The 12,427-nt window shown below is 46.1% G+C and overlaps 1 protein-coding gene across 8 annotated transcripts in view; it reads right to left on the bottom strand.

Annotated features, from left to right (window-relative positions):
* Window positions 1–11,367, bottom strand: part of CEP43 (centrosomal protein 43) — a 30,688-nt gene extending 19,321 nt beyond the window's left edge. Inside the window, exons 1-7 of one of the 8 annotated variants that reach the window (XM_019712399.2) lie at window positions 11,144–11,367; window positions 10,506–10,559; window positions 7,198–7,252; window positions 6,748–6,836; window positions 5,902–6,039; window positions 3,314–3,394; window positions 388–447 (exon numbers count right to left, since the gene is read on the bottom strand). In XM_019712399.2, coding sequence (XP_019567958.1) covers window positions 388–447; window positions 3,314–3,394; window positions 5,902–6,039; window positions 6,748–6,836; window positions 7,198–7,252; window positions 10,506–10,559; window positions 11,144–11,245 — 579 coding nt within the window. In that variant the 5' untranslated portion in view covers window positions 11,246–11,367. The remainder of the gene's footprint in view (window positions 1–387; window positions 448–3,313; window positions 3,395–5,901; window positions 6,040–6,747; window positions 6,837–7,197; window positions 7,253–10,505; window positions 10,560–11,143) is intronic. The other 7 variants (XM_019712402.2, XM_074333822.1, XM_019712403.2 and 4 more) reach the window with 7 other exon arrangements.
* Window positions 11,368–12,427: the final 1,060 nt, after the last annotated feature.

Genomic DNA, 12,427 nt, shown 5'->3' with positions numbered 1-12,427 from the left:
GATAAAAGTCATAATTAAGAATATACACATGACGATCCATTAAAAAAATAAACATTTACAACTTCTTTTATTGCCAAAAAGCAAGGAATTCGCAAAATAAAACTAGGAGCGTAGTTTTCAACTACAACAGTATGATTTTCACCCAGGTAAAAACTGGAAGTCAGGTCACTTGTAGTTAGTTCTACGCCACCCCACCGCCATCACGTTCTGACTAGAGACAGAGTGCCGTCTGCAAAGCAAACTGACCCCAGGCCCACGGAGCCCAGGCCCACGGAGCCCAGGCCCACGGAGCCCGGGCCCACGGAGCCCAGGCCCACCGGAGGCGGCACTAGCAGAGCCCGGCCTGCCCGGCTCGGGCGCTGCGCCCTCTGCCCTCACGCGTGTTACCTTGGCACCAGACTTCTGCCCGCTTGTCTTCTTCTTACCTTGTCCTGTATACCTTGGTATCTGAGCATGAGAATAAAATGACATTTTACCACAAAGTACAAATATTTTAAAATAAACTAATTCATAACCAAACTAAAAGATTCCTATTAGAAAATTTCTTAAACATGGAAAAATCGAATTAACATGTTCCTTTTTTAAACCCCCTTTTTTGGTCTTTTTCTAACTCTCTTCCTGCAGTGGTTTCAGCTTCCGTCGATTCCTGTCCAGCAGGTACCTGCCCCAGTGTAGCCCCTGGCCTGCCCGGCACACCCGGTGCCAGCGCCGTGGAGAAGCACGCAGCACACTCCATCCAGCCGCAGTCCCGAGCGGCGGCCTTGAACAAGCCCCGGCTTTGCCGACCTCCGTCAGGAGTGCACCAGGCAGGCTCCCCAAGTTTGGGCTGGACCCTGGGCTGGGCCACAGCTCCCTGGAGTCCCCAGCGCTCCCAGTCTGAGGAGTGAGGAGGCACCCTAAGAAGTATTCGAAGGCCACTGAGAGAAAGAAGGCAGCTGGCAAGAAAAGGGTGAGCAAAGTACCGGAATCCCAAATCCAGATCCTTTAAGACTGGAGGGGAATTGCATTTTAGCTGCCCCCAAAAAAGCCCTGTCCTAAAACAGATCCACCCCAGCCCCAGCAGAGAGCTCCAGTGTCTCAGAAGCGACCCCTGCCACCGCAGGCCTAGGACACTAACTGAGAACCACAGAAGGCAGGAGTGTGGCCGCATCTGCAGGACACATCACTGTTCTCTAAACCAACCTGAAAAATCACCACCAATTCCTGTGACTATTTAGAGCAGGGGTGTCCAAACTGCGGCCTGCGATCCATTTTTTATTGGCCTGCAGCAAATTCCAAAAATATATTTAGTTTATTTAAATAAACCACGTGAGGCAATACGTACTTCACCTTGAGTGAGTGGCCCGGCTGTTTGTGTATTTTACCGCATATGGCCCTTGGTGAAAAATGTTGAAAAAAGTTAGGACACCCCTGGTTTAGAGCAACATTTCCTAACTTGACTTAAAACATAAGATTCTCATCATAATTCTTAAATCTTAAAAAAAAACCAAACAAACAAAAAAAAAACTTAAAGAGAATCCTCTTATATGTAAAACACACATTAATACTTTGTCTTGAAGACACACAACTTATGGAAGGTTAGTATTGCTAATTTGCTTTAAAAAACTAATTTGCTAAAAAGAAAACTTCCAAAAGTTCATGATAACTATTTTGGACTATGTGTTCATCTTAACCCCTCTGAAGCTAGTTACTGTCACAGAAAGCACAGCTTTCTTACAAAGGCTCTATACCTGGCAGTCCACTGAAAGGACTTCACATTTTCTCAGGACTGCATTCTCTGTTACCGTGGTTACGGCCTCCCACAGCATCAACGGGACAAGCCTTCAAAGACCAACCTTCCCTACGGAACAGGCTAACCAGATCTCCGAGAAAAGGAACTACTACCGTGTTTCCCCGAAAATAAGACCTAGCCGGACAATCAGCTCTAATGCATCTTTTGAAGCAAAAATTAATATAAGACCGGTCTTATTTTACTATAACATAAGACCACATCTTATCTAACCATAAGACCAAGTCTTATATTAATTTTTGCTCCAAAAGACACATTAGAGCTGATTATCCGGTTAGGTCTTATTTTCGGGGAAACATGGTATCAACAGCATGATGGTCTCTCTCTTTGATTAGAAATAAAGCATAGAATTCCTTTCACTTCTAAATTTAAAAGATAAAAAGAAGCAACATCACCAAAGAGCCAGCAACAAACGGGAACCACTCACCAGTGTTCTGTACCCAGGCACCGAGGAAAAAGAAATCTAGCAGAATAATGACTACCCTCTCCCAGATCACCTGATTTTAAGGACACGATGTATATCTACGAGGAACCTTTGGGATGTACTCCAGGGCACCAGTCCACTGCTGGGGGGTGGAACCCAGAGGACCACCCAGAGCCCACACTCGGCTGCAACCACACCCTTTGCTGACACAGGCTGGCTCTATCAACGCACTGTCTACTCCAACGGGACAGCAGCTTCCCGGCAATCATCTTTCTATCCACTCCTGCTAGCAGCACAAACACCCTTGACTTGAAATTCAAGAGCCCACTCAACTTATTTCTCCATTATATACCAAGTCCCTGGAATGAGACGGCCTTCACTTTAACAAGCCTCACAAATGCCAGGGGGCCAAAGAAATGTGTACAAGTGACACTTTGGTCAGCGCTGCTCAAGCAGGAGTTCGCTGTAATCAGAAGTGTCTGGACGCCGATGGGAACCACTCTGAGCACCTCTTGTCATTGCAGAAGTCAAACGTGACTTATATTCATCTTTTGTTACCGGTATATATCAAGTATTACAATTTTAATAGTTTTCCTTTCTTAAAATGTGTATGCATTTTTTGGGGCCCCTCTGTATAACCAGAGCACACAGCTTTTCTTGTAAATCCTCAAAATGGCTCATTCATATAAAAAAATCCATCATGATTTACAATTCCAAGCCTGGTCACCCATCTACATATTCAACACAAAGGTTTTATATTCTAGAACCTAATATTCTCAAGCTAGGAATTTTGTAAATGAAAACTAAGTAAACCTCTTTGTTCAATGAAGGAAAAAAATGTTCAAAGTACCAAATTAGCCCAACTACTGTACAACTGTTATTTAATAGCATATTCCTATGACACAAAATTCAAAAACTACCAACAAAGCAAAATAATTAATCTTTTAAAATATATACTTCATCAAAGGGGAAAAAGCACTTTCAAGAAACTAAACAGCACTTGTGTTGCCAAACAACACAACCTGTAAGAAGTAAGACCAGAGGGAGCAGACCAGCCCCCGAGGGTCTCAGTGCAGGGTCACCTTGGGTGGCCAACTCACCTTGCTGGGTGCTGTGTGTGTACTTGGTTTTCCTTCGGGTGACTTCGGTGGAGAATGTACATCAGACAGATCTAGTACACCCTAAAATAGCCACAGTTTAAAATTAAAACATATTTTAAAATAAACATAAATATACTATTAACAATTATATCTCAACAGAATTTCAGCTTATAAAACCACTATACATATTGGTACGTTTATTTCTTCCTGATTAATGTAAACACACTTCAATTTTCCCCTAATTTTAATTAAAAACCACAACAAAATAAAATGCAATTAGATCCCAACTACCTACATTGTCACTTCATCAGTCAGCATTTAAATATGCCCCCAGCTTCCTTTCCAGCAGGAAGCCCTTGCCCCAGGTCCTGGGATTCTTGGGCAGCTGGTCTTCCTCCTACATCGTTTAGTCTCAAGAAGGCATAACAAACAGCCAGCCTCTCGTGCAACGTGCTCTCCTCATATGGCACAACTTGCCTTCCTCCTTCACACCCATCACTTCCTTTTCATTTCTTAGAGCACAGGTTCCGGTCCAGCTGCCTCTGTGCCCAACTTCACAGAGCTAACTGGGTACTAAAGAATACTCTAGCAAGTGGACGGGCAACTCCTTGGGCTGAAACCAAGGAGTCTGCGGAAGAGAGAAGTGTGGAAGAACGAGTGCTGGGGGGTCTTCTGTCTCCTATGGCTTCCACTATTGTCACAAGTAAAGAGAATCAAGTCCTGTTTTTCACACGGGACTCCAGTGGCTGGAGGGTCAAGCAGGTGGGTATGTCACGTGAGGAGTATGAGGCTCTGGTCTTAAGCTGGGGTGAGGATTGAGCTGGCCTTGGGGACCCATCCGACAGTAATGGTGCAGTTAGGAACAGTAAGGAGGATGGCCAGCCTGTATGGTCACCATATGCCACGCACTGCTCCCAGGCCGTCCCTGCGCTGAGCCCTTCAGCCCTCCCACTACAACCGCAAACGCTGATACTTCTCTTAGCTCTATCCCACAGGTGAGGGACCTAAGGGACAGGAAGCTTAAGTGACTTCGGATGGCCATGCACAGGACGTGGCAGAGCTTGGAGGTGAACCTAAGCAGTCTGGCCCCAGAGTCCAAGCTGTTACTGGGAGACTGACAAAGGGAAAGCATACAGGCAGAAAATGTGAGCAACCCAGGGGTGAACCCAAGAGCAAGTAGGAAAGGAAACAAAAGGTTGGTAAAGAGACAGAGGTCAGGGCCACAGAAGTCAGATGTCGCCACCAGCTGCAGACTGCTGGCTCAGGGGAGAGCAGGTACCAAACTGTTCTTTACATTTCTGGATCTTTTATTCACTACCGTCTAGCACAATGCCCATCACATAATGAGCACACACAAAAACTCGTCATATAATTACGCAGGAATGAAACGGAAACGCACGGGCTGTGGTGACCACCTGTGCCCTGGACAGGTTGGCGGGCTGGCTGGCGACGCCCACTGCCAGGTGTGGTCCTGCTTCCCGCCCTCTCATCAGCTTCCACGTCCTTCCAGGAACACCCTCCCCAGTGCTCACACCGAAGCTGAGTTTAACAAACTTTCAACATGAAACCACCACTGCCCTCTTTTAACTAAAACTAACTACTCAGGATGCTGAGAACTAATCATTATTCTACGCTACTTCCTCTACAGCCATAGACCATTGTTTAAATGCCCATTTTCTTATGAAAGCATCTTACCTGGAATAGCTCTCAACTCCTCTAGTACACGTTTAATTAAAAGAATCTATTTATGATGCCTCAGATGCAACGAGTACTCAGTCAAGTTTACTGATTTCCAAAAATTCTACCAGAAAACATACTCTGAGCCACTCCAAATGGAATGAATGGCAGCCATAACCCTGCACATTCTTACCTGTAAACTTGTGACTAAAAGCACACACTTAACCAGGTATCTGGACCAGGTAGGGTGCTGTCTACGTCGAGAATTGTATCTTTACATAAAGCAATGTATGTAAATACAAATCAGACCATTAATCTCATTAGCAGTACTGCTAAAAGGAAAGGATACGAGTAAGAAAGGTAACGGCTAATCCAAAAAACAGAAATTTAACAATGTTTAGAAACTCAGCAAAATCAATAGCTTAAACAGTTTCAGGCGTAGTTTAAACAAGCCTTTCAGTTCAGACTTAGCTAATGAGCATGTACACAGCGCAGCCCTTTCCTGTTTGAGACAGTAACAAGGTTGGGCGCCATCCCATTCCACAGGCACCAACTCCTGTGTGGAAGCCTTACCACGCCCCCAGTCTGCTGTCCTGTCCCCCGCTCCCGTTCTCAGAGAAGGACCCGGGAGAGGAGCAGCGCCAGCCGGCAGAGGAGCGGGGGTGGGTCCCCCACAGCCAGGCCCAACACTGCTGAGTGTCGATCCACAGAGCAGGCCAGCAGCAGCCTGAGTGGCCACCTCCCTGATTTTCACTAAAATGTGTATCTGTACAATCTGAGTGTGCGTCAGTTTGTTTTTAAAGAACAGCCTTTTTTATTTAAACCTTGATTCACTACGTATGCACTAATCTGCATGGCTACACTAGGTAGCCAATAATTAAAGAGATAACAAAGGATAGGATTGTACTTACTTCCCCATTGGTTGGCCCTTTCTCTTTCTGTTGACAACGTCTGATCACTTCTAATAATAAGGGTCCACCCACAGTCCCTTCTGCTTCAATAATACCTAAATCTCGGGCTAAATTCTCTCGACCTTCAAGACCTTGAAACTAGGGAAGAAATAAGATGTAAAAATAAGCTACAAGTGCACAAAAATATAGCGAAATTATTTTCAGAGTTTAAAGAAAAATATTTCCAGAACTCAAAGACATCTCTAAACTCAGAGACCGTTTTCCTAGTGAATGAAATGTCCATTTTTATAAATTATATACACCTGGGGGCAGGGGGACTGAGTAATAGTGGCCATGGGAGCCACAAGTTCGCCCCTCCCTGAGGCTCACTCCCAAATACACACTCACTGAATGAAACAGTAGGCTCCAACACCCACACTGTTTAGTGGTATTCTTTTCTTTTCACAGGAAGCAGAGTTGCTCATGTGAGTGTTAAAAACACATTAAATACAACACCACTCATGAGCAAATTCCTACTTGAAATTCTGCATACAGGAAATGCAAGTCAATTTTTTTTTAATTATATATTTCTTTTACCAAGTCTCTACATTCAAAGTCTACATTAACAGGTACAGTCTAACTCTTAACAAATTAACTCTACAGCAACGCTTGTTTCAAGTTCATAAAGTAGGGACACTGGTGCCAGCTGACAGCTCAGATGGCTTTCAGGAAAAACCGCTAACTACAAAGAATAATCTTTATGTGAGACACTGTAAATTGTCCAATTTTGTTAACGTTCAGCTTATAATGAACTCATTTGTATCAAAGTCTTCAAAAGCAGGTGTAAGTAAAAGGCATCATTCTTACTGTGCTAGTTTCAGGTTGGAACACGGCCAAGGTGAAGTCAAGATTAAAAAACTGAAGAAATTCTGCAACTAGACTCGCCACCAGCCGGCCTGCGAAGGGCGAGAGGGAGAGAGATGGTGAGCAAGTCTGAGCCCTGGGGCTTCTGGGGCTTCTTCACTAACGCTGTCAAAAGGGATAAACTAAATTAATGGGAGAAAAGAGGCTTCTCAATATAAACGGACTTGAGTGTTCTGCTTCTTACAGTAAAACTGGTTTCATCCAACAGTTTCCCATGACCAATAAAATTTATAACAACTTATTAGTTGTCCAATAAAATATGATTTTAAAGTAAGGACTTAGAAGAATCAGACTTCAAACAATAACCTGAAATTCCTGATTTCTCCCAAATAGAGTCAAGATTTGAAAATTCAGAGACAGACAAAATAAACAAGAACAAGCTAAACATCTTACCATCTTTCGTATTTAAAAATTTTTCCAGGCTTTCATTGACTAAAGGCGTTTTGTTCTGTTAAAAAATGAAAGACTGTAAGTGTCATGTGATTACCCTAAGAACAACTACAAAATGTGGATTAAAGTTTAATTTTTTTAGCAAAGATATAAGTAAAATATTGTCAGTCATAAAATTATGGCTAACCCCATTCCACAACTGATTACTAAAAGAACTGTTTTGTGCTATTTAATAATATCTCAAAGTTAATAAAAGAAAGCCACATATAGATTTGTGCTTATTTTTAATTTTTAAATGTTTTATAAATTGATTAAACTGCTTTAGAAGCTAGATCTTCAAATACTCATGTGAAATGACCTCAACTTTACTTAAAAAAACCTGATTATTGTTTCAAATATATGAAGTTTGCTATTTTGTCATCTTCGACATGTACCATTTGTGGCATACTTATTATGAACAAGACTTTAATTATACACTCACAATTCCCAGTCCATCAGTAGGATGTGAGATGACTTTACGTAGTGCACAGGTCAACTGATTTTTGTCATTAGACAATTATTTGAGTAAAGAAAAAAACGCTCTGAGCACAGCAAAGCTTCTTTAAGCAGACCACATGAATTACAGGCACAGCAGCAGTCTTACGCGGGTTGCCTGCCGTAACATGGCGCCAGCACTCTGGACAGCGATCTGGTGGAGTTTTTACAAAGTTAAACATGCCCCTGCCAAATGCTCTACCGCTAGGTATTCTCTCAAGAGCAAAGAGAGCACAGACCCAAGCAACAAACATGTACCTGAATGTTCACAGCAGCCGTATAAGAGTTGAAAACTGGAAACAACCCAAATGTCCCTCAACAATTTGTGAATGACTAGGTAAATTATCGTAGATTCATACAATGGAATAACAGGAATCAAATGGGATGAACTACCCATGCAAATGACAATGTGAATGAATCTCAAATGCATCATGCTGAATGAAAGCAGCCAGACAAAAACAAAAAGAAAGAATGTACGGATTGTGTGATTCCATTTGCATAGCTGTGAGAAACACTGGGTGCCAAACACTGGGTGAGGATGGAGGTATTGCAAAGGGGCTGGAAGAAATTTTTGCCGGTCATGGATATGTTCACTATCTCGACTGTGTCTTTTTTGCGTAAGTATGTTATAATGTATCAAATTGTACATTTTAAGCATGCTGAGTTTACTGTAGGTCAAGTATACTTCAATAAAGTTTTAAGAAAACCCAAAAAGGATGAGGGGAAAGATCACAAAGGTCCTCAGTAGGCTGGTCCAGGAAATTTGAAGACATTGGGTCAACTGAAATATTTGAAGAAAACGGAGGGGCAAAATCAAACGTGTGTTACGACTAGCCAGTCTAGGAGCGACGTGGAAAGGACGTCAGGACTACCAATGAAGGAGAGTAGGCAGAGGTCAAGTGATTTGGAAAGAATAACTAAGCGCAGGCCAGGGGGTCAGCAGGGTACCTCCTCAAACACCTCAGGTACAGAACTGACAGACATGTGGAAAGAAGAGCAAGGGCCCTCGGATTTCCAACTTGGATAAGTGATGGTCCCCGTAGACAAACAGTGTGACCTACAGTCTGCAGCTCAGGAGGGTGATATGGATCAGAGATACAGGGCTGAGTTACTGGTGTGGTCAAGGTCACCCAGGCAGAGAACCCAGACGGGGATCGTGGGATACTGCACCAAGAATTTAAGTGCGATGTACAGGAAAAGGTCATGCTGCAAAAACCAAGGAATGCACAAAGGAAAAAGGAAAAAGAGACAGAAGACAAAAAGTCCCAAAATTCAAAGGAGATTTTCAGAAAGGAAGAAGGAATTAAGAATGTCAAATGCCACAAAGAGCCACTAAGATAGGTAAGAACATATACTTACTTAGGATTCTTCTTGACAGCAGCAAAAGAAAGTACTAAGGTGTAGCAGTGATGGATTTAAGACGTTAATGGATTAAAGGGTGCCTGGAATATAAATCGTGTAAGACATACACATTCTTTCAAAAATTGACAGTGGGGGGAAACAGTGGTATTAAAAGCAGAACATGAGACGAGGGCAACAGCTTTCTCCTTGAGATATAAACTTGTTTTCACGCTCAAGAGAAGAGCCAACAAAGAGGGAGGAGCCGAGAGGACCAGCACGGCAAACCCAGAGAAGGTGATGATTCTTGGTGAAGAGAGAGCCTCCGACAGCAAGCAGGAAGGAAAGAAGTGCAGTGTGCAGAGGCAGGGAAGCTGGAGGACACACAGTGAGGGCCTGACGCCGAGGCTTCTGTTTCCCTGCAAGGGAAAGACAAGACCTGCTGTCAAGATGAAGGGGGTCGGGCGGAAGGCTACGCTGAGGCTGAAGCGGGAGCTGCTATGCAGACAGCAGAGGCCTGGGCCTGTCAGGGCCTTGCTCAGGCTGCAGCCTCCGTTCAGTGACACCAGCAATCCCCAGGCTTGGGTGACAAACAGGAAGGCAGTTAATTTGCTGAATTAAATGACCAACAAGATCTTTTTTCCAGACCAAGTATAGCTGGAAGGCAAGGCAGTCAGGCTTCTGGAGATCTGGACCATGGGTCCAGACTAGTCAGGGCCGAACGGCAGCCAAGAGCAGACTGATGCCTGGATGAACAGCCAAGAGCCAAGAGCTGAAGAGCTTCGGGAGGTTAGAGAGGCGCAGGCATCTGGGTCTGAAGAAGTGACAGGAGAGGAGGCTGATTTGTCACAGAACAAGCTGAAGACCTTGATTATGGAGTGACTACGCGGACAAGGATCCAGGATCTTCACTCAGGGTGGTGCTGAGACTTGGAGTCGGGAGAAAACACTAAACACACTTAACTACAGAGAGGAGGTGGGACTTGTGACGGTAGGAAAGACGACGTGATTTTACAATAACTAGGTGGTCTGAGAGTTTGGGGAAAACTGGCACACTGTATTCCCCCCACCTGGTGGGGGTTCACAACGCACAGTAACGGTCCTGAGGGATCCTGCAGTCAACTCTGCCAACAGAACCATTCCTCCCACCAGCTCCCATGACCTTGTGTTTCACTGTCCCCCACACAAGAGGACCTATGACACCTAAGATTAACACTGGCCTCAGGAGTCCTGTGGCACCTTAGCTTTCCTCAGATGGCCCCAAACTTCTGAAATATACACAAAAGGGTTAATGTTCACTCTATTGCAAAGAAATGCAATCCTTAACAGTTCAAAACGATCCCTGCTTGCACACTACCACATGTCGTGTTTTACAACGGTTTTTAAGCAGAAACTAAACATAAACGAATACAGTCATATTAAAATCTGTAGATTTCATACCTCCACTTTTTCTTGCTCCTCTAGTGCCAAGAACACAGCTGCTCGGAGTTCAGCCTTTAAAAAGGGGGGCAATGGAACAGAAACTGCTTCAAGACAACTTTCAGGACAAGAAAAGCAGGACGTCAGGTCCCACCGGCACCGTCCCCCCATCGCACCCGGGCAGGACAGGGCTTCGTGGGCAGGTGCAAGGCGGCCGGAAACGCCTCCCGCGGCGCTGGCCAGTCCCCAGCTCCGTCCCCCGGCATTTCCCAGCTTCCACCCTCCGGATCGGCGCAGCGCACCGGCCCCGACGAGGTCCGAGCGGGACACGCCGAGCAACGCCGCGCCGGCCGGCCGCCCGCCAGGTGCAGCGAAGCGGAGGGCACCCCCCCCCCGCCCGGGACGGCGGCGCCTCAACCGCCCGCAAGCCGGTGGCGGCCTCCTGTCCCGCAGGCGCCGCGCGGCCCGCGGTCTCCCCGCCCGGGAGTGACCCCCGACCCCCGAGATGGCCGGCCGCCGCCCGCGGGCCCGGGCCCTGCCCTAGGCCAGCCTGACGCTCCGCGCGTCCCTCTGTGACGCCGACCGTCCACACCGGCTCCACGGCCCGCAGGCGCGGCCGGCCCCTCCGCCAGGCCCCGGCCGGCCGGCCTCCCGCCCACCTTGATGCGATTCAGGACCCCGCTGTTCTCCAGCGTCTGCACCAGCAGGTCCCGCAGCTCGGTGTCCTCCTCCGCCACCACCGCCGCCGCCGTCGCCGCCATCTTGCTTCTCCAAGACAACCGGCCAAGCCGCGCCAACGGCCAACGGCCGCCGCAGACTCCTCGCGGCAACGCGGCGAGGCCACGCCCCGGCGCCGGTGCGCAGCCCCTCACGCCAGGGGCGGGGCCTCGGAGCGCAGCCGACGCGGGGGCGGGGCCGGGGCGGGGCCTCAGGGCGCGGGGCGGGGCCTCGAGTCAACGGAGGCGGGAGGTTTGACCGCGGAGGCGCCCCCACGGCCTCGTGACGCGGGTAGGTAAGGAAAGGCGGGGTCTTAGGGATAAGGGGCGTGGTCTCGGTGCCTGCGGTGGGGGTCTGGGGTGATGCTTAAAATTTTTAATAATTGAAGGAAAACATACTATTACATTTAAAGAATATCCCAAACAAGCCTTAAATTAAGAAGGCAGAAATGGGAAATGCATCACTGGTTGGCTTGGGAGTTAAGACAGCTATTAACTTATTAATTTTCATATCTCACCAAAATTGATGGAATTAAGGTTAAAACGATGAAAAAAATGCCCTTAAATGTGATACTAATTATGTGCTTCACATTTAGCTTGTTCTTGTTTTTACCAATTTGGTCTCCATATTTTATGTTAGAACATTATAAAGAAGGAACAACTGCACAGTTGACGATTTTATGTTATTTAATTCACTTCCTTATCCCAGCTATTCTATATGATGCTCTTTTTTCACAGCTTTGTTGAGAAATAATTCACATATATGTTCATCCATTTAAAGTGTACAATGATTTTAGCATAGTTACGGAAATATGTAGCATCATCACATTGTAATTGTAGGATATTTTGGTGCCCCTAAAAGTACCCCATACTCACCAGCATTCACTCTGCACCCCACTCCGCAGCCCTAGGCAAACATGAATCTACTTTAGGTCTCTGTAATTTTGCCTATCTGGTCAATCTCTATACACGGAATCATATAACGTGGTCTTTTGTGACTGGCTTCTCTCAGGTCGCCTAATGTATTCAAGGTTCATCCATGTTGTAGCCTGTGTCCCTACTGCATTTCCTACCAACGATTAATGTTTTACTACCAATATCGGGTAATAGTCCATTGGATGGATGGACGCCTGTAGGGACAGAGTCCCAGAGAGCAGTTTCCAGGCTCTCGACCTCACGTGGAAAGGTGCTGGCTCGGGTAGTAGAGGCCATCAGCTGTGATCCGAT

Source organism: Rhinolophus sinicus, linkage group LG05 (genome assembly GCF_036562045.2).
Source record: "Rhinolophus sinicus isolate RSC01 linkage group LG05, ASM3656204v1, whole genome shotgun sequence".
Taxonomy (NCBI): domain Eukaryota; kingdom Metazoa; phylum Chordata; class Mammalia; order Chiroptera; family Rhinolophidae; genus Rhinolophus; species Rhinolophus sinicus.
This window is presented reverse-complemented; position numbering and strand designations above follow the sequence as displayed.